Raw genomic sequence first — 25,643 nt, forward strand, 5'->3', positions numbered from 1 at the left:
TTGACCGTAATGAAGACCTAATAAATGGTACTTTTTTGTGGCAATTTAGTCTGTATCTACCACAACGAAAAATTTGAGCTACTTAATACATTTAAGTGGCGAACCAGACAATAAGGTGCCATTTTCATATCACTTATGTAGGTGAGATGTATCTTTGATGGCAGTCACCAGAAATTGTTATCCAATTTGCACATACATAACAGTGACTGTCGTTAACCTCACTGCAATTTTAGTTGTTTATTTGATCATTAATAGTCATAGGACAAGAGCACACCGTGGCTGATGAATGCAGGGAGAGGCCTGCAGCGAGCCTCCTGACACGCCTGTGCCCGATTCGGAACTCTGCCCCAAATTGGCGTTATCAAACACCGCTCCTGGAAGTTGGTCGTAAACCTACTTACGACCTACTCACCCGGGATCCATCGGCCTCCCCAGGGTGAACCAGGCGGAACGGCACCCAGGGGTCTCCCGGGCCATCAGAGACCCTTGGGTGGTCAAGGTAAGTTCAAGGTGGCACCCTGGTCCTCCCCTGGGAACATGGGCACTTTAGCACTGCCAAGCTGGCCAGAGTGCCTCCAGGGTGGCAGTGCAAGGGTTGAGTGCCAGGGTGGCACTGCTAATGGTCAGGGGGTGAAGGGGGCCATGCCCATGAAATGAGAGTGCAGGGGGGTTGAATGGTGGGGGAGTGCAGGACCGGTACTCCCAACAGGGAGGTTGGAGGGGTGATGGGTAGGGGTCTTAGAAGGGAGTGCTGTAAGGGGGCTTTGGGGGGGGGGGGGGGTTGGGTTGGTGTCTGGACCCCATAGCGGAGTGTCCTTACTTTGTGGGTGTGGGGTAGTGTCCATGGGTGTGGGGGGACCCACAAGCTCACTTAGAGATCGGGACACCCTTTCAAGACGGCAGGCCCGATCTCTTGAGTTCAGCTCCCCAGTGCTTAAAAAAAACTGGGGTAAACCGGTGAGAAACTCTCCAGGACCCAAAAAAGTGACTAAGTAACATTGAATAGAGGTGGGGAAGTCGTCGGCAGGAAACACACTTTAAAAACCTGGCACAAATTAGCTTACATTTTTTGGGAGAATCGCACCCCATCGAGTTAGATATGCTAAACATGAAGATAAAAATGGCTATAAGGACTTATTCCAATTCTACAGGATCCAGTTCTTTTCGCAGGTAAGCTAACTGAAGATATATAACGTTGATTTCTAAATTGAAACCTTTAACAAAATGTAACTATATTGTAATCCTCAATGGGCAGTACATACTGTATTTGCAGGGCAAAACTGTCACATTATATCTCAACATTGCTCCTACATCCCAATAACCTAGGAAGGAAGTGCAGAATTTCAAAGTTTTTCTTTTGTCGGGACAAAGGAGAACATTTGAAAGGGAACCGAGCAGAAAAGTGAAATTACAATTTAAAGTCCGCATGAGGGGAGGTAATTTCACTTACTATAACCATTGTTAGAAATGGTAGTCAATTTGAGTATGTGGCATATTCTTTCTCATTTACACACACTGAAGCAAGAAATCCTTTAGTATAGCAATGTAGTTTGGTCAAAGGTCTAAAGACAAGACCATGATACTTTTGAGATAATGGAGCTTGGAATTGAAATGTGTCAATTTCGGGAACCTGGAGGATGTGTCATAGCTTTAGTGGAAACGTATGTTTCTCGAGGTCTAATTATTTTGAAAAATTCTGTTCCTCAGGTCTAGCCATTGGAGACATCCCGGACCATCAGCCAATTGGTATAGTCCTCACTGTTCTAGGCGTAGTAATATTGGACTTTTCCGCAGATGCAACAGAGGGACCAATCCGAGCTTATTTGCTGGATGTAGCAGACACTGAAGAGCAAGATATGGCACTCAATATCCACGCATTTTCTGCAGGTTTGTAATCTGTTTTCATTCACTTTATTCATTTTCTGTTTAAATTTCCCCTGCTCATATAAAGGGAAGAAGACCTTGCTTAGAAAAAACTGACTATTATGAGATTTTGAAGTGAATTATGTATTTGTGTGAACCACACTTGGCTTAAGAATTTTCCCATACCTTTGTTAAATTGATCTGCTTTTAAAGACTATTGGCTAATTTGCTTTTTTTATTGACTATGCGTGAGAAGGATATTTTAACGGAATTTTTATATTTAATGTACTTCAAGGTGTAGAGCATTGCTTTACCCCCAGCTAGAAATACTATCTATATCTTGACCACATTATTGCAGTCAGGAGGAAGGACATCTTGGGCGCAATTCTCCCAATGGGATACCCCGACGCCGGAGTGAAAACTGGAGTGTTTCACTCCGGCGTCGGAGGCTGCTCCCAGCCCCCTATTCTCCCGCCCCCGGGGGCTAGGAGCGGCGCCGCGTCATTTACGCGTGCCGGGCCTTGGTGCCGCGTAAAAGTGGCGGCGCGTAAATGACGCGACCGGCGCCGCGTAAATTACGTCACCCGCGCATGTGCGGTTGCCGGCCGCCCCGCATGAAGATGTCGGATGGATCTTTCGGGGCGGCGGAGGAAAGGAGGTTCTCCTTCAGAGAGACCGGCCAGCCGATCAGTAGGCACCGATCGCGGACCAGACCCCTTTTAAGGCCGCCCCCCTCCCAGCATTCCCGCGCTGTTTCCGCCGTCAGCGACCAGGTGTGGATGGCGCCGGTGGGAACCTGCCGTGTTGGGCAGGCCACTCGGCCCATCCGGGCCGGAGAATCGCCGCTCGCCCGTTACCAACGGCAAGCGCCGATTCTCCCAGTGGCCAGCCGTGATTCTCGCCGCGCCGGTTTGGGGGGGCTGGGAGAAGTGCGGGCGGCATGGCGGGACTCGCGCGGCGCCCAGGCGACCCACCTGGCGTGGGGGGGGATAATTTCGCCCCCTGGCTTTAAAGTGGATGCAGGGAAGGACTGATGGGAATTGGGCACCTGAACTCCAAAGGGGAAACTTGAGGTAGTTGAAGATGTTCATCCAAGGGAAACAAGAATTTTCATCAAAGCTCTAAAAGGGCATTGATCGACTGATCCAATTTTTTGACAGCTGCAGTGTTATTAACCTGAGGACAAGCGTTTAGAAGTGAATTTAAATATAATTACTTCACACATGCAGGAAAATATGTAGAACAGATTTCCTGTGTATATGGTAGCTTTAGCTATTTCAGGAGACCGTTGCCTCTCTCGGTGAGAAAAATTAACCGAACATTAATGTCTTTACTTCGAGCTGGATCACAATGATCTTTTCATCTTTTCATGTCCTGAACATAAAAATGTGAGAGAGAGGCATAGATTATAGTGCTCGTCAAGACTGCTTTGCCATCATTATGATCGTGGCTGATCTTGGGCTTTACTTTACTTTCCTGCCCGTTCCCCATATCCCTTGATTCCCTGAGTGATCAAAAATCTGTCTGTTTTCCTTGTCCTCTTTTGGATAAATTATTTAACTGTATCGGAGACAGCCTGTAATTTTAACTACACCTTGCATTTATTAAGGACTCACAACTTTTTGAAAAGGTTTATAGATGCAGATTAAGATTCTAAATTGGTATACGCCTCTAATTTCTCCCTAGGTCTGGGTGGAGCTGTTGGCTATATGCTAGGTGGTTTAGACTGGACACAGACCACTTTGGGCCAGATCTTCCGATCCCAACAACAGGTCCTCTTCTTCTTTGCAGCCATCATCTTTTCTGTGTCTGTTGCATTACATCTTTTCAGCATTGAAGAAGAGGAGTACAACCCTCAACAAGACCGCATTGAGGAAACTGAGACACGCACTGTTAAGATAAGTGACGGCCTCCCACCCATCCCTCGGCTTGACTTACTTCACGAGGAAGGACCTTACTCTCCTTCAGTCTTCCCTAATGAAACCTACTCAGCACAAGATGTTGATCTCGACTTCCTGGATGTAAATATTGGACGGAGCCAAAGTGACTCTGTTTTGCACATGCCTGATGCAACAATAGAAATTGAATCCGAGTTGCTGTTTTTGCGGGACATTGAACCTTCTATTTTTCAGGACCAATGTGACAGCATGTGTCACTCTTTATCAAGTTTATCCAAAAGTAACAACCCAGATGTTATATCCAGGTTCAATCAAGTGTCTGCTTTGCTCAGGGAACGTGAGTTTGAAGATTTTTCACAGAATGATGTGAAGACTGATTCCAAAGTGGCAAATGGATGTGCTGATGACCTTAGAAATGGTAATATTAACCATAGCACATGCAGAATTGGAATTAAACAATCAACGACCTGCAACTCCATGCGCAGACGGAGGCACATGTTCTATCGGCAGCCATCACACACTTTTTCATATTATGGCAAGATGGGTTCCCACCGTTATCGCTTCCGCCGTGCGAATGCCATTGTCCTGATCAAATCCTCACGGAGTATGAATGACCTATACGACCTGCAGAAGAGACAACGGCAGCGGCAGAGACAGCGTAACCAGAGTGGTGTGACCAATTCAAGCAGTGATACAGAGAGTGACGAAGGAGAGACTGAGACGACTGTGAAGCTTCTGTGGTTGTCCATGCTGAAAATGCCAAAGGAGCTATTAAGACTCTGTGTATGCCACCTGGTAACCTGGTTTGCAGTGATTGGAGCTGCAGTGTTCTACACAGACTTCATGGGGCAAGTTATCTATGGAGGAGACCCAAAAGTAAGTTATTTTGAGTTTAGCCCTTTTACTTTGTATTTATTCTTGTACTTTGATTTTGCAAGGTGGGCCCTCTAAGCTTGTTTGCTCCAACAGATGAATATTCAGTATTGTGGAATTTAACAATGTTTTCTGTCCCCTCACAAAGAAAAAAGGTTTTAACCATTTAGATAGATGACCCTGACTCGACTCTTAAGTGATTCCATATTTTCTTCAACATGAGCATACTGTAATTAATATTTATCTTACAGCTTTCAAAGTTGCATAATTTCAGACTGAAATTCTGGGTTTGAAGCGAGTTTGGAACTGAGAATAAATCAAATCAAACTCCTCACACTCTTCGTAAGTTTAGAAGTGATTGAATAGTACAACTTTTGTAGTAAGTAAATGCATTCAATCCAGCTTGCTGGAAAAGCAGTTGTATTATCCAAGGAAGACATGATTGACTTGAGATAAATATTCCAGCAATGCTATAGCTAGCATTTAACCGTACATTTGCTTCTGTTTCTCTGACCTTGTGTCTCTTTTTATGTTCTTTGTTAATGCCTTACTTGGTTGCCCTTTGTTCAAGGCACCGTGTTTTAATTAAATTTGAGCTGTTAATGGACCCTGTCTGTCTGTGCAGAGTCTGCATGTTCTCCCCATGTCTGCATGGGTTTCCTCTGGGTGCTCCGGTTTCCTCCCACAGTCCAAAGACATGCAGGTTAGGTGGATTGGCCATGCTAAATTGCCCTTAGTGTCCAAAAAGGCCCAGGTGCAGATGAAAGAAATGACTGCTTAATTCTACTGACCATAATTCAGTATTGGTGCAAATACATTTTGGATAGTATTATTCTGTCCTCACTAGGGTTGTTTTTGTAGCCAGTGACTAATCCTTCAGCTTCTGTTATCCTCAATGTTGTGGGATAAGGAAAGCCAGAGTATGAAGCAGCCATGATTTAAGAAAACAGGATGAAATGCAAATGTGTGACTTGACCTTTTACTTCTAACAACATCCAAGCTCTTAAAACATCAACTTAAATGAACTGTAAAACAATGAATGGATAGAATTTCTGCTCTAGTCACATTAGATGTATGCAATTTTTCATTTTATCATACAGCATTCTTCATCTGTTTTCTCGCATTTAAAAGTTATATATGTTTTCTTCTGTGGGGTTTTCGCATTGTCTTGCTGTACACAGTAAGTTGCATATTTCCTTTAAGAGGGAACAAACTCTCATCTAAACGTCTGTAATTATTCACCGTAATGCACCTGTTCATTTGTTTTCTTTATCCTAAGCCGTCTCTTTTTTTATGTTTGCTCCCATCACACAAACCAGAGTTTAGACTAAAATACTGAACTGAGGAGGCAGCAGTAATACCTTATTGGGCATCTTTAGATATTGGTATGAGATGACAGCTTGAGGAGGTGTTAGTGAGCGTTAGAGAACGAGTGACTCGTCAACATCATGAAGCTTGGAAAAGGACTGCAAGGGAAATCATTGTTTTCTTTAAAAAAACATTCTATTTATTGACTAGTTGTCCGACTTATTTGTATCCTTTTCTCAGAATATCGGCCGTTTAATCAATTAATTGTAGAGTGGATGGTGTAAATAATGGCTTATTTCTTCTATAACCTCAACACAAATGGATGCCTAGAAGGGCTGAGTTTCCAAAGAAAAGTGTTCAAATAATTAAAAAGTGGATAATGAAAGGTCAACAATGCCGTTTGAGACCTTCTACCAGAGGCTGCACACCTCCGAGCACCCCGCGTCCCCCCCGAGGGGGACTCTGGGATGAAGCAGTTCCTCGACGGACTGGACATGCCAGTCATGGAGGAAGATAGGAGACATGGCCTTGAAGCACCATTAGAACTGGTCATGGAGGTCAAAGACCAGACGGGCTTTGTCAAGAGCAGGCAGCTAACATTGAACATCAGGTGCTGCTGAACGTGATAATGGCCTCATCCAGGGAGGGAACGCAGAAAAGGCCTTTGACAGAGTTGAGTGGTGTACCTCATGGAAGTACTGGAAAGGTTTGGATTTAGGCCAGGGTTCACCTCCTCCTAGGTGAAACTACAGTACAGCGAACGTATGGACGAAGACCATGAGTTCTAAATACTTCCAGCTGCACAAAGGCACGAGGCAGGGATGCCTGCTATCCCGGCTGATGTTCGCTCTGGCAATCAAACCACTAGCGATTGCCCTTAGAACGGTGAAGGGCTGGAGAGGTATCCAGAGGGGAGACAGACAGCATAGAGTTTCACTCCATGCAGATGACCTGCTCCTGTACATCTTTAAATCCCAAACCAGCATGGAAGGGATCATTATGCTCCTACAGGGGTCCGGAGCTGCCTTGGGCTACAAAGCCAACTTGAGCAAACGTGATTCTTCCTGGTGAACCCGCAAGGACAGAGCTGGAGGGGCTACCATTCAAACAAGCCCAAACTTAATTCCGCTACTTGGGGATCCAAATAACCCATGGCTGGACCCACGGCTGGGAAAAGGGCCTGCAGAGGTGTGTGTGGCGCTGTGTGTGTGGTCCGCAGATCCACATGTTCTGAGGGCAAATGGATCCTACAAAGGAGAAGAAGCATTGGCAGCCTAGCCCTCCCAAACCTACAGTTCCGCCACTGGGCAGCCACAGCAGAAATAGTGAGGGGATGAAGGAACAGAGAGTGGAATAGGTGAGGATGGAGGAGAGTTCCTGCAAAGGCATACCCTCCAAGCCCTAGTCACAACTGCACTCCCATCTCCTCCAACCAACTACTCAAGGAGCCCAATGGTGGTAGCCACACTCCGAACGTGGTATCAGATGAGACAACACTTCGACCTTGCCGAAATGTCCACTATGGCTCCCATCTGTCACAACTACAGGTTCCCGCTTGCAACAATGCATCCCACCTTCCATGCGTGGAGACCGGACGATGGGACATTGATGGTTAAAGACATGTACACCGACGACAGAATAGAAACCCTGGAGGATCTCCGAGAGAGGTTCCAACTACTAAAAAGAAACAAACTGAGACACCTACAGATTAAAAACGTCCTCTGCAGGAAAAAGACAACATGCCCCCAGATATCAGAATATTCGCTAGTCGAGGAACTGTTGGATGTGGGCGACCTAGGGAGGGGTGAACTGTGGGGACTTGTACGGGTGACTGTTAAAGGAGGTATGGTCCCCTCTGGATGAGACATGGGGAAAAATGAGAGGAAGAATTGGGCATAGAAGTGGATGGGAGGGGGCGCTCTGGATCAAAGCACTACTACAAGGGAGAACACCATCTCCACATGTGCAGGGCTGAGCCTGATGCAGCTAAAGGTAGCGCACCTAACCAGAATCCGAGTGAGCAGATTCTTCCCAGATGTGGAGGACCAATGCAAACAGTGCCAGGGAGGCCTGGCCAAGCACACCCACGTGTTCTGGGCCTGCCCCAGACTTGGGTTCTGGATGACCTTCTTTGAAGCGATCTCTAAGGTTGAGGGAGTGGGAGTGGAGCCACGCCCAAAAGTGGTTGTCGTCGGACTCTCTGAGCAGCCAGAACTCTGTAGAGTGAGGTGGGTCAATGCCCTAGCCTTTGCCTCCCTAATCCCCACCAAAGAATCTTGTTGACTGACAATTGGCAGCACCACCCAAAGCTGTCGGACCTGGCCGAATTTCTCCAAATGGAGAATTTGCCATTCAAGGGTCAGAAGAGGGCATCCACTCGCCAACTTGTTCCAGCATCTACTCGTAGCCAGCGACAGTAGGGGGGGGGGGGGCGCAAAGAGACGATGACTAGCCACGGAGCATTAAAGGCGGGGGCAAAGCGTTGGGAGGGGGGACCGAATGCTCACAAAAACGAATGTAAGGGACAGGCCCGAGGGCACGCGGAAAACCAGAGTGAACAACAAGAACACACCGGTTAATACACATTCGGGCCACACTGGGGAGTACAGCAGAGGCAGATCAGCCAAAGGGGCACCATGGCCATTGAGGGAGGGGAGACAAGTGTATGTAAATATAGATGATGATCTTTTGTTTCTGTTTTCATTTTCTCTGTAATTTTTCTCTCTTGTAATTTTAATTTTCCTTTTGTTGTTTTTGCAGTTGAATAGGCACAGTTTTGCAACTTGTAATTTAACTTACAAACTGAAATGTGAAACAGAAAATATGAAAATCAATGCTGAAGTGGATAGTGTGCAGAACTGAATGCAAATTAAAACACCGAATGAACATTAGCTCATTATAAATATATAATGGGGGGTTTAAACTAATGCAACAGGGGCATGGGAACCTGGATTGTAGTTTTAGGGTACGGGAGAATGAGAGTATAGAGGTCAGGAACACAGATTTGACGGCGCAGGAGGGGGCCAGTGTTCAGGTAGGTGGTTTGAAGTGTGTCTATTTCAATGCCAGGAGTATACGAAATAAGGTAGGGGAACTGGCAGCATGGGTTTGTACCTGGGACTTCGATGTTGTGGCCAATTCGGAGACATGGATAGAGCAGGGACAGGAATGGATGTTGCAGGTTCCGGGGTTTAGGTGTTTTAGTAAGCTCAGAGAAGGAGGCAAAAGAGGGGGAGGTGTGGCGCTGCTAGTCAAGAGCAGTATTACGGTGGCGGAGAGGATGCTAGATGGGGACTCATCTTCCGAGGTAGTATGGGCTGAGATTAGAAACAGGAAAGGAGTGGTCACCCTGTTGGGAGTTTTCTATAGGCCTCCAAATAGTTCTAGGGATGTAGAGGAAAGGATGGCGAGGATGATCCTGGATAAGAGCGAAAGTAACAGGGTAGTTATTATGGGAGACTTTAACTTTCCAAATATTGACTGGAAAAGATATAGTTTGAGTACATTAGATGGGTCGTTTTTTGTACAATGTGTGCAGGAGGGTTTCCTGACACAATATGTTGACAGGCCAACAAGAGGCGAGGCCACGTTGGATTTGGTTTTGGGTAATGGGCCAGGTGTTGGATTTGGAGGTAGGAGAGCACTTTGGGGACAGTGACCACAATTCGGTGACGTTTACGTTAGTGATGGAAAGGGATAAGTATACACCGCAGGGCAAGAGTTATAGCTGGGGGAAGGGCAATTATGATGCCATTAGACGTGACTTGGGGGGGGATAAGGTGGAGAAGTAGGCTGCACGTGTTGGGCACGCTAGATAAGTGGAGCTTGTTCAAGGAACAGCGTGTTCTTGATAAGTACGCACCGGTCAGGCAGGGAGGAAGGCGTAGAGTGAGGGAACCGTGGTTTACCAAAGAAGTGGAATCTCTTGTTAAGAGGAAGAAGGAGGCCTATGTGAAGATGAGGTGTGAAGTTTCAGTTGGGGCGATGGATTGTTACAAGGTAGCGAGGAAGGACCTAAAGAGAGAGCTAAGACGGGCAAGGAGGGGACATGAGAAGTATTTGGCAGGTAGGATCAAGGAAAACCCAAAAGCTTTCTATAGGTATGTCAGGAATAAGCGAATGACTAGGGTAAGAGTAGGACCAGTCAAGGACAGGGATGGGAAGTTGTGTGTGGAGTCTGAAGAGATAGGCGAGATACTAAATGAATATGTTTCGTCAGTATTCACTCAGGAAAAAGATTATGTTGTGGTGGAGAATGCTGAGACCCAGGATATTAGAATAGATGGCATTGAGGTACGTAGGGAAGAGGTGTTGGCAATTCTGGACAGGCTGAAAATAGGTAAGTCCCCGGGGCCTGATGGGATTTATCCTAGGATTCTCTGGGAAGCCAGGGAAGAGATTGCTGGGCCGTTGGCTTTGATTTTTATGTCATCATTGGCTACAGGAATAGTGCCAGAGGACTGGAGGATAGCAAATGTGGTCCCTTTGTTCAAAAAGGGGAGCAGAGACAACCACGGCAACTATAGACCGGTGAGCCTCACGTCTGTAGTGGGTAAAGTCTTGGAGGGGATTATAAGAGACCAGATTTATAATCATCTAGATAGGAATAATATGATCAGGGATAGTCAGCATGGCTTTGTGAAGGGTAGGTCATGCCTCACAAACCTTATCGCGTTCTTTGAGAAGGTGACTGAACAGGTAGACTAGGGTAGAGCAGTTGATGTGGTGTATATGGATTTCAGTAAAGCATTTGATAAGGTTCTCCACGGTAGGCTATTGCAGAAAATACGGAGGCTGGGGATTGAGGGTGATTTAGAGATGTGGATCAGAAATTGGCTAGCTGAAAGAAGACGGTGGTGGTTGATGGGAAATGTTCAGAATGGAGTTCAGTTACAAGTGGCGTACCACAAGGATCTGTTCTGGGGCCGTTGCTGTTTGTCATTTTTATCAATGACCTAGAGGAAGGCGCAGAAGGGTGGGTGAGTAAATTTGCAGATGACACTAAAGTCAGTGGTGTTGTCGACTGTGGAAGCATGTAGCAGGTTACAGAGGGACATAGATAAGCTGCAGAGCTGGGCTGAGAGGTGGCAAATGGAGTTTAATGTAGAGAAGTGTGAGGTGATTCACTTTGGAAGGAATAACAGGAATGCGGAATATTTGGCTAATGGTAAAGTTCTTGGAAGTGTGGATGAGCAGAGGGATCTACGTGTCCTTGTACATAGATCACTGAAAGTTGCCACCCAGGTTGATAGGGTTGTGAAGAAGGCCTAAGGAGTGTTGGCCTTTATTGGTAGAGGGATTGAGTTCCGGAGTCATGAGGTCATGTTGCAGCTGGTACGGCCGCATTTGGAGTATTGCGTACAGTTCTGGTCACCACATTATAGGAAGGACGTGGAAGCTTTGGAATGGGTGCAGAGGAGATTTACCAGGATGTTGCCTGGTATGGAGGGAAAATTGTATGAGGAAAGGCTGATGGACTTGAGGTTGTTTTCGTTGGAGAGAAGAAGGTTAAGAGGAGACTTAATAGAGGCATACAAAATGATCAGGGGGTTAGATAGGATGGACAGTGAGCCTTCTCCCGCGGATGGAAATGGCTGGCACGAGGGGACATAGCTTTAAACTGAGGGGTAATAGATATAGGACAGAGGTAGATTCTTTACGCAAAGAGTGGTGAGGCCGTGGAATGCCCTACCTGCAACAGTAGTGAATTTGCCAACATTGAGGGCATTTAAAAGTTTATTGGATAAGCATATGGATGATAATGGCATAGTGTAGGTCAGATGGCTTTTGTTTCGGTGCAACATCGTGGGCCGAAGGGCCTGTACTGCACTGTATCGTTCTATGTTCTATGTAATACAAAATTTAATCCTGTTAGGGTTTAGCTGTACTCCAAATGCTGGTCCCAACTGATGATCAAACTTGCTTAAAACAGAGTCCTCTGAAAATTCCACCTTGTTCAACCATTGTCTGTCTCTAGCATTCATTCTTTTTCTTTCTTTTCTCTGTCCTCCCACCCACCACCATGAAATAGGAGTGTGTTGAAATTTTAATAACAAAAATTATCACTAGTGTTCATGTTGGCCTAATCAAAATTCTTGACTTTTCTCAGGGTCCTTCCAATTCTACTGAGCTCTGGAACTATAACACTGGTGTACAGATGGGGTGCTGGGGACTTGTTATTTATGCTGTTACTGCTGCCATCTGTTCAGGTTAGTATCGAGGCTAACTGTGCCAGAACCAAGCAGACGTTTACCATAAAATCAAGTTCTTGCATCAAAGCCAAAGTTTTCCTGCACATGTACCGCAATCATTTGTATGATTATACTAGGTACTGTGTTAAAATAACATTTTAATACTTCATGTGGTTGTAGACTGCTGTCAGTGTGGAAAGAAAAATGCTTTAGCTGCAGGTGAAAGGTCGCAAAGCAACGATATGCAGGTCATGAACGGAGATTAGTTGTTGTACTCTTTAGTACTGACACAATGCTATCCAAATGTTTTCATAATTGCACAGTAGACTGTCCGGGTGTGTGTAATATTGCTTTTGGGAGCCATAAAAACATTTGTGTTTTTAAAGAGGATGTTTTAATGTAGCAACGAACAAGGAGGTTTGATTTTTAGAGCAGCATGAGACAATTTGGTGCAAAGAGCTGCCAAGTACTAAACCAGTGTAAATTCACTGCTCTAATTCATTAGCATGAGTGTTTATTTTCCATATAGTTTCTGAATTTGGATAGTCTGGTTCTCTTTATTTCATAGCTGTAGCTATAATGCAGAATGCACGTTCTCCCCGTCTCTGCGTGGGTTTCCTCCCGGGTGCACCGGTTTCCTCCCACAAGTCCGAAAGACATGCTGTTGGGTAATTTGGACATTCTGAATTTTCCTGTACCCGAACAGGTGCGGAATGTGGCGACTAGGGGATTTTCACAGTAATGTCATTGCAGTTTTAATGTAAGCCTACTTGTGACAATAATAAATAAAGAGTAAAGAAGAATAAATAAAAATTAACGAGGAATCTGAAGATGAAATGAAATTCTAAAGTAGTGGGATGGGAGTGCATAATCCTTCTCGGAGAGCCAGAACACTTATTGCCTATGTGGTACATCTGAAGCGTCCATCTTTCTTGAGTATTGCACCGGAGTCGAGGGTCACTTGCTTCCCCACTAAAAGTAAGTTGCCGAGTGACTGAGGAGTCCAATGCGCAACCTACAGTCTGTCATAGGCGGGTCAAATGGGATTAGAGGTGAGGTACATGGGTTACCATGCGTTGCTTTCACTGTCGACCGTTTAGCTTGCTCAAGGCGATGAAACTTGGTGTTCGGTTCCTCTTTGGATGCTTTTCCTCCACTTAAAGTATTCCTTGGGCAAGGTATTCCAGGTTGTCTTTGAAGATTTTCCTCTGCCCTCCTGGGGGATTGTTTGCCATGTTGAAGCTTGATTCGGGAGTCTCGTGTCAGGCATGCGGATGCCTGTCCAGCACAGTCGAAGCTTCGATAATCAGAATGTTGGCTTGAGTGAGAACATGAACGTTGGTGAGCCTATCCTGCTAATGGACTTTTACAGGGGCCGTACGGGTGGTATTTCAGGGTTTTGAGATGCCTGTTCTGCATCTTGCTCTGTAGAACATGAGCTTGGTGCTGGGTCTGAGTTCCTGTTCTTCAACCACACTCTTCCTCGGGCAACGCTGACACACTGAAGGTGGTGTTGAACCTCTTCATCAATGTCTGCTCTTGTTGGCAGAAGGCTCCCAAGGCAAGGAAAGTGGTCCACATTGTCCATGGTCTCGTTGTGGATTTTGATGGACGGGGGTGGGGAGTAGCACGATGTAGCAGGAGCAGTTTGCTGGTGGACCTTTGTCTTGCCGGTGTTTAGTGTAAGGCCCATGTTCAAACGCACCGTGATAAAGGTGTTGACGATGAAGTGTCCATCAGTAAGGAACTGCTGAACTTTCCAATTGAGTAAGATGTTTTCGAAATTATACTGGATAAAGCATCTTCTGTTGTGGGGTAAAATGTTGTTGAAAAGAGAGACCTGTTGCAAAAGCTTTTCAGCTTGCCCTCAACAGACCAAATGTAAAACTACCAAATTTGAAATTATCAGAATTCATAAAAAAGAAAAGGGTGCTGATTGGTTGACAAGTCAATTCTGGCCACGGAATTGCCACAGTGCAATGGGCAGGTATCTGCTCCCCATCCTCCACCGGCTGTTTAGAATAGGCAGAGAATAGACTGTATTCCACCAGCCCAATAGCAAAACCCAAAACAAAATGTGTACTGTTGGATGTGATTCCACAATTGGGCAGCGCTTGCTGAACAATCCAGAGTGTGCTAATTGCACATAAACATATGTGCATAAACATAACATTGGATAAACATATGGATGATAATGGCATAGTGTAGGTTAGATGGCTTTTGTTTCGGTGCAACATCGTGGGCCGAAGGGCCTGTACTGCGCTGTATTGTTCTATGTTCTATGCTACACAAGCTCAAAAAATAAATTTAGGGGCAGCACGGTGACGCAGTGGGTTAGCCCTCACGGCGCCGAGGTCCCAGGTTCAATTCCCAGCTTGGGTCACTCTGTGCGGAGTCTGCATGTTCGCCTTGTGTCTGCGTGGGTTTCCTCCCGGTGCTCAGGTTTCCTCTTTCCTCCCACAAGTCCTGAAAGACGTGCTGTTAGGTGAATTGGACATTCTGAATTCTCCCTCTGTGTACCCGAACAGGCGCCGGAATGTGGCGACTAGGGGATTTTCACAGTAACTTCATTGCAGTGTTAATGTAAGCCTACTTGTGACAATAATAAAGATGATTAGTATTATTAAATTGATATGTGCAAAGAGGTAGGTTGTTGCAATTTCTCTGTTCTTTGACCCTGTTGAGGGTGTGCACAAATTGGAAGAGCTCAGTTTACATGTCAGAATGTTAGACTAAAGAAATTGTTACTTTCTGGGAAATTAGTGATTTCAGCTATTTGAAGATGTTGTTAGGTCTTGATTAAAATCCATTCGCTCCATTTAATTTATCTCATTAAATCGCTGATTTGGATCATAAATATTTATTTTCTTTTCCTGGCAGCCATTTTGCAAAAGTACCTGGACAACTATGATTTGAGCATTAAAGTTATCTACATATTGGGAACGCTGGGATTTTCGATTGGTACTGCAGTGATGGCTATTTTTCCAAATGTATACGTGGCAATGATAATGATCAGTACAATGGGAATAGTGTCCATGAGTATCTCGTACTGTCCTTATGCTCTTCTTGGACAATACCATGAAATTAAAACGGTAAGCCGTATTTTTGAGATTTCCTTTTATTTTTGTTAACATAAGTTTAAAACTGCAGTACTTGGTAGCAGAAATTATTTCTAAAATGATATAGACTAAAGGTGGGTTTCAAATTACTGTGTAATTATAAAATTTGGGAACCGATAATCCTTACTCTGGGAGTAATTCCAGGTGTTGTGCTGTAATGGGACACATTTCTCCCATCGAGCTGCACTAAATAGATTGAACATTTGAACCTGTGACTTAAATGAACCATGTAAGGCAGAACAAACTGATGGCACACTCTTAAATATCCAAAAACTCACTAATCCTAAATTTCCGTCTTGCTTCTTCAGTTGGGCTTGAGTACCATCCAGTACTTTTGATATATTTGGCTTTCTGTTCCCAATTTTTAATTATATAATTGCTGAGTATTGTATGTTGATGATTTTCATTTTCTAGTCGAGTCAAACTTTTTTAAATTTTGTTTTGCAGTATAGAAATCACAGTCCTGGAAACTCCAAGAGGGGTTTTGGTATAGATTGTGCGATCCTATCTTGCCAAGTTTATATTTCCCAAATACTGGTCGCATCAGCACTGGGCGGTGTGGTGGAAGCAGTTGGTTCAGTTCGTGTCATCCCAATTGTGGCATCAATTGGTTCATTTCTTGGCTTTTTGTCTGCCCTATTTCTTGTCATATATCCTGAGAATCGAACAAATCCAGGAGAGGAGGAGAATAGAGAGACTCTTATGGCATCTCCGGAAAGCAGAGGGAAAAATGCAGAGAAGCCAGTTGTTTTGAAGCTGACTCGTAAAGGCACCATCTCTGAAGTGGAGATCGAATCGGCTGTGTGAACTCGTGCATTAGCAAGTCATTCCAGAAATTTGATCAGAAATGCACAACAAATTTCCTGTGCTCCATTTTCTTCTTAATCCATGTGTGTGTGTGGCGGGGCGGGGTGGGGAGGAGATGGAGAAGAGAGTAAAAACTAACCACATTAGTTTCTGGTAAAAGTCTGCGCCTGCAATTTGGTAACGTGTACTATAAGACAAAATGGTGCGATTCACAATAAGCAACATTTTTAAAAATGTTTTAACAGTGAACATTTTCAGAATATTTTGCTGCTTTTATGTACCAAAGGCTACAATGAGGCACCAAGTAAATAGACAGATTTTTGGTCCATTCAAAAAAAATCGCCTTGATCTACTGCGCAAACAAAGCATTTTGTAGCTAGTAAAGATTTTCTATTTTGCTGCAGCAATCAATTTCCTAAAAAGCCACTTCTAAAAGTCTCCATTTATACTGCTGATATTCCTGAAAAGAAAAATTGGCCTATCTTAAGATAAGTGGAATGTTGAAATGGTAATTTTGACCAAAAGGATGCCATTGATCATTTCCACACTAAAATATCAATAATAGTCTATTTTCCTGGGCAACTAAAATTTATTTTCAAACTTCATTATGCACAATGTTATTCCTTTTACATTTTCTATTCTCATTAAGGTAGGATGAGCAAAGATTCATGGCCCTATAAAATTGGGAAGAAGTGAGTGACCAAATGTTCTCATAATTTTCTCATATCAGATGCACATGATTAGTTGACTTTCCCTTTTAACTGTTGTGGTAAGCTGTTTAAAATGGATAGACAAGATAAAATTTAATATAATAAGCCATGATTAAATATCCAAGAACTCTCTTGTCGTGTCCAACTAGAATGTTGGCCTCTTGTAATTTGAACCTATCCAATCAGTACCTTATTTATTTTAGATAGCAACTGCCCAGGTTTGCCTTCGTTTGAGATTTTTCAAACAATTTTATATTTTAATGCCAACTTTATGTTGATTTGTTTAATATCTTCAGCTGAATAAGTGAAGAACAAACATCTGAACATAATTGATTAAATCAGCAAAGACTAAATGGAGAACTTGTCCTGAAAATACAAATGGCTTCCAATTCATAAAAGTTCCTCACTGATTTATGTAAAGGATCTGCTATCTTTCGTGCTGAACATCCTGTTGTCTGCTTTGCGAGGTCTGTGGCTGTGTTTTATATGGTCCAATTATATATTTTTCCTCTTTCATCCAAGACTCTTATTTTTTTCATAGTTGTTTTTTGATGAGGAGAGAGATTTCTACAAGATGGGACTGATCCCAGGTAGTTTTCCCTCTGCAGAAACAAACTTCCACCGCTCAGACTGCCAGAGCTGCTTCACTTCTCCCAGTGTGGACTCAAGAGCTTTAATGTTGTTTGAGATTGCAACTCTGAGGCATTTTTACTTGGCAGTCCCAGCACTCTAACCTTGAAGTAGTAGGTTAGCAAATCATCTACTATGGAGGGAATTTTTTAACACCTGAAATGACACCTATAGGAAAACAGATTTTAGCAACAATTAGGATGAAAGTTCGGTCTTTTGATAATTGAGCTGGGGCCAAAGAAGCCTGAAACTAAAAATGGCCTGCTTTTACAGATAGAATTCTGAGCTGGCTTAAAGTTTGCCTGTTATTATCAGGAAAGGACAGCAAAAATGCAGCATATAACTTCTGTTGCACAAAAACATTTAATGTTGAAGTGAGAAGAGAACTACTTGTCAGCGGTTCTGATATTTCCAGGATTAGTCTGTACTGTATTCAGCCTGGCTTTTAGATTGTGAAACCAATGTGCCGAGAAAGGAGGAAAAACTGAGACTAACCACTGGGTTTTTGTTTTGTTGCGTGCAGACGAATCAAACCAATATTGCAATAATTTATCTATCTACCTTGCTGTAAAATAGACTTCTGAATGCATGAAGAAACTGTGCTGTGTCATCACCAGGAAAATAATAATGGCATTGTATGTAAAATCTATTGAGTTCCATCAAAAATCCATTATTAATACTTGAAGTGTGGATGCAGAGCAAGGACATGTGTTTGGAACAAAAGCACCATCTAGCCAAAGCAAATAAACATGGATAAATGACAAAGGAAGGGACTTTGCAAAAATTCTACAGTTCAACACATTGGTTCAGTGATGTTGACTACTAAAGCAAACTCTGAATGTAGTATGCTTGGTTCTTTCAATGCTTATGGCAATCCAACAGAAAAATTGCACATAATTCTACATCAAGAAAGACTTCTCCAAGGTCCTATTTATTTTACAATTGTATTGTGATTTTTTTTTTTTGCATTTTAAAATACTACTGAACTTGGCAGATACATTCAAACAAAATGTCAGCTTATGTTGGGTACAGTTTATATTTGCGTTCTTGTGATCCTCGAGAATAATTTTTAAAGTTTCAAATTTCGTTTTTATATTTGTAGAGGAAAAAAAAATCAAAATGTAATGGTAGTTGATTTTCTGAGCTTGTCAAGTTTTAACTCTATGGCTAACCCATGCCCAGCAAAAGTGACACTACTAACTGTTCAAACAGGAATACTATAACAAACTTTGAGGATGAAGATAATGGAATGTGTAGTATTTTATGAACACTCAGTGCAATTTGTTGTGACATCTGTTCTGTGTCAGTGTGGGTTGGGGGGGGGTGGGCGGGGGGGGGGGGGGGGGGGGGGGGGGCAACTTTACAAGTTTAAATTTATTTATATTGATAATGACCAGAAGCTTAATTTGTTTTAATGAACTTGTCACTTTATTTAATGCAAAAAAAATTGTGCTTGGTCACAACCACTTGTAAGATGTGCCCAGTTGACAATGATCAATGTATAACTTTTGTGAACAGGTTGCAACTATGTTTCCTCTGTTCTACACATTCAGATCTACAGCTAAAGCAATTGTACTTTTAGCATGTCTCTGTTTTTAAAAAAATTCCTCAATTGTGGAGAATGGCCTGGATGCTTGCTAGTTTTTGTTGACATGCAGAAAAGATCTTGCATTTCACCCATCAACAACTGAAATATGCCAAAATGACAGTGATTGCTCCAAATTTGCACAGCATGTACCTGGTGTTTCTTTTCTGTATATTTAAAGATTTACCAAAATTGTCTATATTAATAGATCCATGGTTTTAGGAGGCTGTCACCTTGTAATTATTGAACTGTACTTGGATGGAATAGTGGAGGAAATACATCAAATGCCTCCAATTTATACCAATGGTTATACAAAAGCATCTCATTTAAAATATGGTTCCGTAGTGAACTGGCCAAAAGACGACTGCTTTTTTAATCAACTTATTAAGTTGGGGCACTAGTAGCTCTTGCTGAGTGGAAATATTAAATGTGTTAAACACATGCTTTAGTTTTTAAAAAGGAAGGAAGCAAAGAAGAAGATAGATGATATGAGTGACTTAATGCCATAGACTTTAATTCTATATTTTCAAGCTTTTTTGTTGGAGGGATTTAAAATGAGTCATTGCATGAAACAGTGACTTTGTTCAGCACTTTCCATTTTAACTGTTACTCAATTGATTTTAAAAGAAATTTAGACAAATTCTATTCTTCCATATATATAGTGTTTCAATATATTCTCTTTCATGAAGAATAAAAAAAATTCTGAAATTATTTTTGTCTGTGCTCTTTACTGCAGCGTGGCTCCTTTTGTTCGTTCGATCTCTGTCAAATGCAGATTCACCTTCAAATAGAGTTACTGATCTGTAAGTGACAACTTAATCAAATTTGTCACTGAAGCAGCAATTGCATTGTGTAATGACGGGGTACTGGACGTGCCCTGAATATAAAACTCAAATTGCCCATCCACTTTACAGTCTGTACCGTATAATCTAGAATGATTTGCAGGCTGTCAGACATTCAGACTGTAGTTATTGACTGATTCCATTTGGTTTATTATGAGCACCATGATTGCAACAGTGTTACTTGCCATTCAATTTTGCTTTAAATTGCTGCAGTAATGATTCATATCTCTGTTCTTTGAGTTGTTTCCTGTATTCTATCTCTTCTCCCCTGTGCTCTCTTTCCCCTTCACTAGTATCTTCCTCATCCTGTGTTCTGTTAGCTTCAGTTTTGTATCTTGTAAAGGATCAAGTCACCAGATTGGAACCGTATTTGCCTTTTTTTGCGGGAGTGGAGGATGTGACCCACAAAATTAGTGGATAAGGCATGCACTAGCCTCCCACCTTTAGGCCTATTGAGGCTCCTCCGTGGCCATTTGACGATCTCAATCTGCCTCCACCGCCATAATAAGCTGGGGAATGGACGTGCCCAGGTCCAGTATCCCTCTTTGATCTTTGCAGTCCCAGCAGCTGCAGCCACTACCTGTTCGAGCTGCCAGCCAAGCAAATTGGCTAGCAGTGGACTTCCTTCCACAGAGGGTCAGAAATCTCACTCTCTGCTTTAGACAAAGCAAAGTCTTTGCTGTCCTTTTGAATGTCTGATGAATTCCCACCATTGCACAAACTAGGAAGTTGTTCTAAATGTTAATGAACAGGCCAGCACAGTAGCATAGTGGTTAGCACAGTTGCTTCACAGCTCCAGGATCCCAGGTTCGATTCCTGGTTTGGGTCACTGTGCGGAGTCTGCACGTTCTCCCCGTGTCTGCGTGGGTTTCCTCCGGGTACTCCCATTTCCTCCCACAATCCAAAGATGTGCAGGTTAGGCGGATAGCTATACTAAATTGTCCTTTGTGTCCAAAAATAAAGGTTAGGTGGGGTTACGGGGATAGGGTGGAGGTATGGGCTTGGGTAGGGTGCGCTTCCCAAGGGCCGATGCGGACTCATTGGGCCAGATGGCCTCTCGCAGCACTGTAAATTCTATGAAATCTATGGAAAACCACCTGATGACACCAAAGCTACCCCCCCCAATAACCTTTCTAGTTCAAACTGGCTTTGTGCAGACATAGTCGAGACCTGTTATTATTTTAAAACACACAATCAAATGTTCCTGAAGCCTTTATTGTGAGAGTTAAAAAGACTTTCAATCTAGTGATTCCCCCCGCAAAAATAAAACTCCCCTCCCTGGACTGACGTACTTAAAAGCCCCTTTCCTGAAAACACACTGGCCTGCGGTCAGACCCCCCCCCCCCCCCCCCCAAAATCTTCAACTTCTCTATCCATTCTTTTAGGGATTCTTTGTCAAAAGCCTTCTCCAGTAATATTATGGAGGACCAAAACATTTCCATCAATCTATGCTTGCATTCTTTCCATGTAATGAAGGTTGAAGTATTGGTGTATCGTACCGTCACTGTCTACACTTCCCTCGTTCATGCTTTTGCAGCTTGAGCCTTAGCTATTTAAATGCTCTCCCAGCTAACCTCCATAAAATTCAGCTCATCCAAAACATTGGCAACCTTTAATCTTAATCTCTGACTTACTCAGATTTAAAATTCTCGAACCTCCTCGCTTAAATGGTTCTACCCTCTTTACCTTATTCCAACCCTGTAACCCATCCTCCAATCTCTGTTCCTTGGACCTTCAGACAACTTGTGTACTCCCGATTCCCTCTTCTCCTTTAAAACCTTCTGTTAAAACCTTCCTCATTCACTGAGCTGCTGGTTCTTTATTAGCTCACATGCCACCGATGTGATATTTTTCCACGCCATGATGCATGTGGTATTGTGACTGGACTAGTAATTCTGGAGACCAGGGTTCAAATCCCACCACGGTGGAGTGTGGGGTTGGAATTCAATAAAAATCTGGAATTCAAAGTGAAATAGTGACCATGAAATCATAGTTGATTGTTGTAAAAACCCATTTGATTCATTAATTGGGGAATCTGCCATCCTTACTTGGTCTGGCCTACAGGTGACTAAACTCATACCAAGTGGTTGACTTGCAAAGCCCATTGAAATAGATTGCAACCCCATGCTGTTGAATCAAACCACTAAAACCAGAAAGAACATTGGGGAGTCAACCAGGGCACTGGAAATGACACTGCGATGCCCTTCATAACCTGGAGGGGCTTGTGCGGACATAGGGAAAGCTGTCAAGGAACTCCCTGACTAATAATCCTCACGGAATCATACCTTAGATAATGTCCCAGACACCACCAGCCACCTTAGACAAACCCTTCAGAGATGGCCGCACTGTGATATACCGGCAGGAGGGAGTTACACTGCGGGTCCTCAACATCAATTCCACACTGAATGACGTCTCATGCAAGAAGGCCGAGTGATTAACACATACCTCTCAGCTGAAGAATCAGTACTTGTCCATGTTGAACACTACTTGGGAGGAAGCACAGACTGGCAAGAGGACAATGTACGCAACCACAACGAAGAGTGCAGGAGGGCATGGCAAGAGCAACACCAGGCACACCTAAAAATGAGGGGTCAACCTGGTGAAGCTACTTACACAGGACTACCTGCACGCCAAACAGCATAAGCAGCAGGGAGAGGAAATTACATAACCAACAGATCCGATCTAAGCTCTGCAGTCCTACCACATCCAGTCACGAATGGTGGTTGGCAAACAATTCAACGGAGGAGGTTCCACAAATATCCCCATCCTCAATGATTGGGGAGCCCAGCATATCAGTGCAAAAGACCAGGTTGAAGCATTTTCAAACAGTCCAAGTGCATAATTCATCACAGATGCCAGTCTTCAGCCAATTCAATCCACTCTACGTTAGTGTTTTTCAACCTTTTTTGCCCGGGATCCATTTTTGCCAACTAGCCATCCTTCGGCATTCATACCGCCCGAAGTTCACAACCCACAATTTTCAGTTACTGTGTGTGTGTGGGTTTCGCCCCACAATCCAAAAGATGTGCAGGCTAGGTGGATTAGCCACACTAAATTGCCCCTTAATTGGAAAAATAAATTGGGTACTCTAAATTTATTTTAAAAGAATTAATGGCAGAGCAGGCTTGAATGGTAGACCGACTCCTATTTTCTATATATCCAACCTGGCCAATTACCACCCTTCAGTCAACCCTCAATCATCAATAATGTTATTCAAGAGGTCATCAATAGTGCTATCAAGCAGCACTTACTGATGTTCAACTCCTGGGTGAGGTGAGGGTGACTGCCCTTGACATCAACGCAGCATTTGACCGAGTGTGGCATCAAGGGCTCTAGCAGAACTGGAATGAATGGCAAAAGGATATGACAGCATTACAAGGCAGCTATTTCAGTAATGATACCCAGAGTGTGACATGAAGGCACAGTATGTACAAACATAAATAACAGCACCAAATAGTGTCAAAACGGGAAAAAATGGTAACTAGGCAAAAATAATGGTTCTTTACTTAAAACATACCTAACATTTGGCACAAAATAAATGAATTAACAGCACAAATTGAGGTTAATGGGTATGATCGTACAGCCGTTACAGAGACGTGGTGAGAGGGAGATCAAAACTGGAAACTAAATATTCAAGGGTATGTGACTTCATGAGGACAGACAGGAAGGACAGGGTGGTGGGGTAGCTTTGTTATACGAGATGGAACAATTGCAAGAAATGATCTTGGGTCGGAAGATGTAGAATCCAAATGGGTGGAGGTAAGAAATAGCAAGGGGAAGAAGGCACTGGTGGGAGTAGTCTACAAGCCCCGAAACAGTAGCTATACTGTCAGACGGAGAATAAATCAGAAGATAATAAAGGCATATAAAAAAAGGCATTACTTTACTCATGGGTGACATTAATCTTCATGTAGATTGGGAAAATTAAATCCGCGGAAGTAGCCGTGAGGAAGAATTCAGTGTTTTCGGGATTTTTCTAGACCAATATTGTTAGCGGAAGAAATTGCTATATGTATTAAAGAATTGATGTAAGTAATAATAAAGATGTTCCAGGTTTACAGCAGCACATGTGAAGGCGAAAACCAGTAGGCATGGGGTTAAATTGTTGAACCTTAACGAAAAGTCACCTGCACTCGGGATAATTCAATCATCCTACAGGGCATTAGAATAAGAATGGGGACCCATGTCACAGAAACCATGGCTCCAGCCTGTCTGTAGGCGATGCATCATCCAGCCCAGAGCAGGGAATAAAAACACATTAACATCCCATCAAGGAGTTCAGGTTAAGGGGAATATTTTGAATAGGATCTGGGAAATTGTAAAGATGCATTGTAGTAGTAAATCGTTGTCCCATTAAGGGGCCCAGGAAAATATGTCTACTGATCACCTTGTATTGTTTGGAATAAATCGATGACGTCAATGCCTACTTGTAACTCTGAAAGGACTTTAAACATATATGCATGTAACCCTGAATATGATCAGAGTTGACTTAAGGGTAGCAGCAGAACTTGCCTCTCCTGTGTGCACACAGCAATTTTGAATAAACGCAACTTTTACAACTCCACGCAGTCGAGAAAAGACTTTCCCTCCAACAAATGTGTTGTGGATCCAACCAGGGTTCAGGTTATTTTGGATCTGGTCATGTGGAATGAGGGAGGTTTAATAAACAATCTCAGAGTAAAAGATCTCCAGGAAGCAGTGATCATAACATGGTATCACTAGCATTAAATTTGAAAGTGAGTAACTTGGCTCAGAAACAACTGTGCCACACTTAAATAAGGGTCATTATGAAGGCATGAGGGCAGAGTTGGGTTGGTTGAAGTGGATTGGGAGAAAGAGTAACAAGAAAGGCGGTTGATCAGCAAATGGCAGGCATTTCTAAAAATGGTTTATGATTCACAACCAAAATATATCCCCTGAATGGGCTGGTCAAAAGAGCCCGTGTGTTCGCACACTTGAGTTGCAAGAGACGCACTTGAAACTGGGAGACCAAGTTAGACTGAAGAAGGGATGAGTTGGACTGGTGTTCCATTCAGGATTGGACTTTAAAACAAGAGGGGTGGCAATCCTGGTTAATAAAGAGGTGGTATTCAAGGTGGGGAAGATAGAGGCAGACCCAGGGGCTAGGTATATTATGGTTAGCGGGCAGCTGGAGGGAATGGCAGTGGTGTTGGCCAATATATACGCCCCAAACTGGGATGATGTTGTGTTTGTCAGGAGGGTGCTGGGGAAGATTCCGGACCTCGACTCGCACCGGCTGATTATAGGGGGGATTTTAATACGGTTCTGGATCCGAGACTAAACCGGTCGGGTACCAGGCCGGAAAAAGTATCAGCAATGGCGAAAGAACAGCGGGGGTTTATGGAGCGCATGGGGAGGATGGATCCGTGGAGATTTGGGAGGACAAGGAGCAAGGGGTATTCATTTTACTCCCATGTGCACAAGGTATATTCCAGGATAAACTTTTTCATACTTGACAAAACGCTGTTAGCGGGGGTGGAGGACACGGAGTATTCAGCGATCGTGGTGTCGGATCACGCCCCACACTGGATAAACCTATGGGTAAGCACAGGAAAGACCCAGCGTCCACAGTGGAGTTTAGATGTAGGGCTGTTAGTGGAGGATGAGATTTGTGAGCGAGTGAGGGAGGCCATTTGGGGGTTCATAAAGAGCAATGACACGGGAGAGACCACGGCAGGGGAGGTCTGGGAAGCATTGAAGGCGGCTATCAGAGCGGAATTTATTTTGATTTGGGCCCACAGGGAGAAGACTGAACCGGTGGAGTGGACAGGCTGGTAGGTGAAATCTTACAGGTGG

General features: G+C 43.6%; 1 protein-coding gene across 6 annotated transcripts in view; it reads left to right on the plus strand.

The window, feature by feature from the left end:
* Positions 1-18,735, plus strand: part of LOC140385788 (solute carrier family 45 member 4-like) — an 81,791-nt gene extending 63,056 nt beyond the window's left edge. For 5 of the 6 annotated variants that reach the window (XM_072468302.1, XM_072468305.1, XM_072468303.1 and 2 more), the window contains exons 4-8: positions 1,708-1,887; positions 3,550-4,637; positions 12,052-12,151; positions 15,014-15,225; positions 15,700-18,735. In XM_072468302.1, coding sequence (XP_072324403.1) covers positions 1,708-1,887; positions 3,550-4,637; positions 12,052-12,151; positions 15,014-15,225; positions 15,700-16,059 — 1,940 coding nt within the window. In that variant the 3' untranslated portion in view covers positions 16,060-18,735. The remainder of the gene's footprint in view (positions 1-1,707; positions 1,888-3,549; positions 4,638-12,051; positions 12,152-15,013; positions 15,226-15,699) is intronic. The other variant, XM_072468308.1, reaches the window with a different exon arrangement.
* The last annotated feature ends 6,908 nt before the right edge of the window (positions 18,736-25,643 follow it).

The sequence above is a fragment of the Scyliorhinus torazame genome, chromosome 11 (genome assembly GCF_047496885.1).
Source record: "Scyliorhinus torazame isolate Kashiwa2021f chromosome 11, sScyTor2.1, whole genome shotgun sequence".
NCBI classification, from domain to species: domain Eukaryota; kingdom Metazoa; phylum Chordata; class Chondrichthyes; order Carcharhiniformes; family Scyliorhinidae; genus Scyliorhinus; species Scyliorhinus torazame.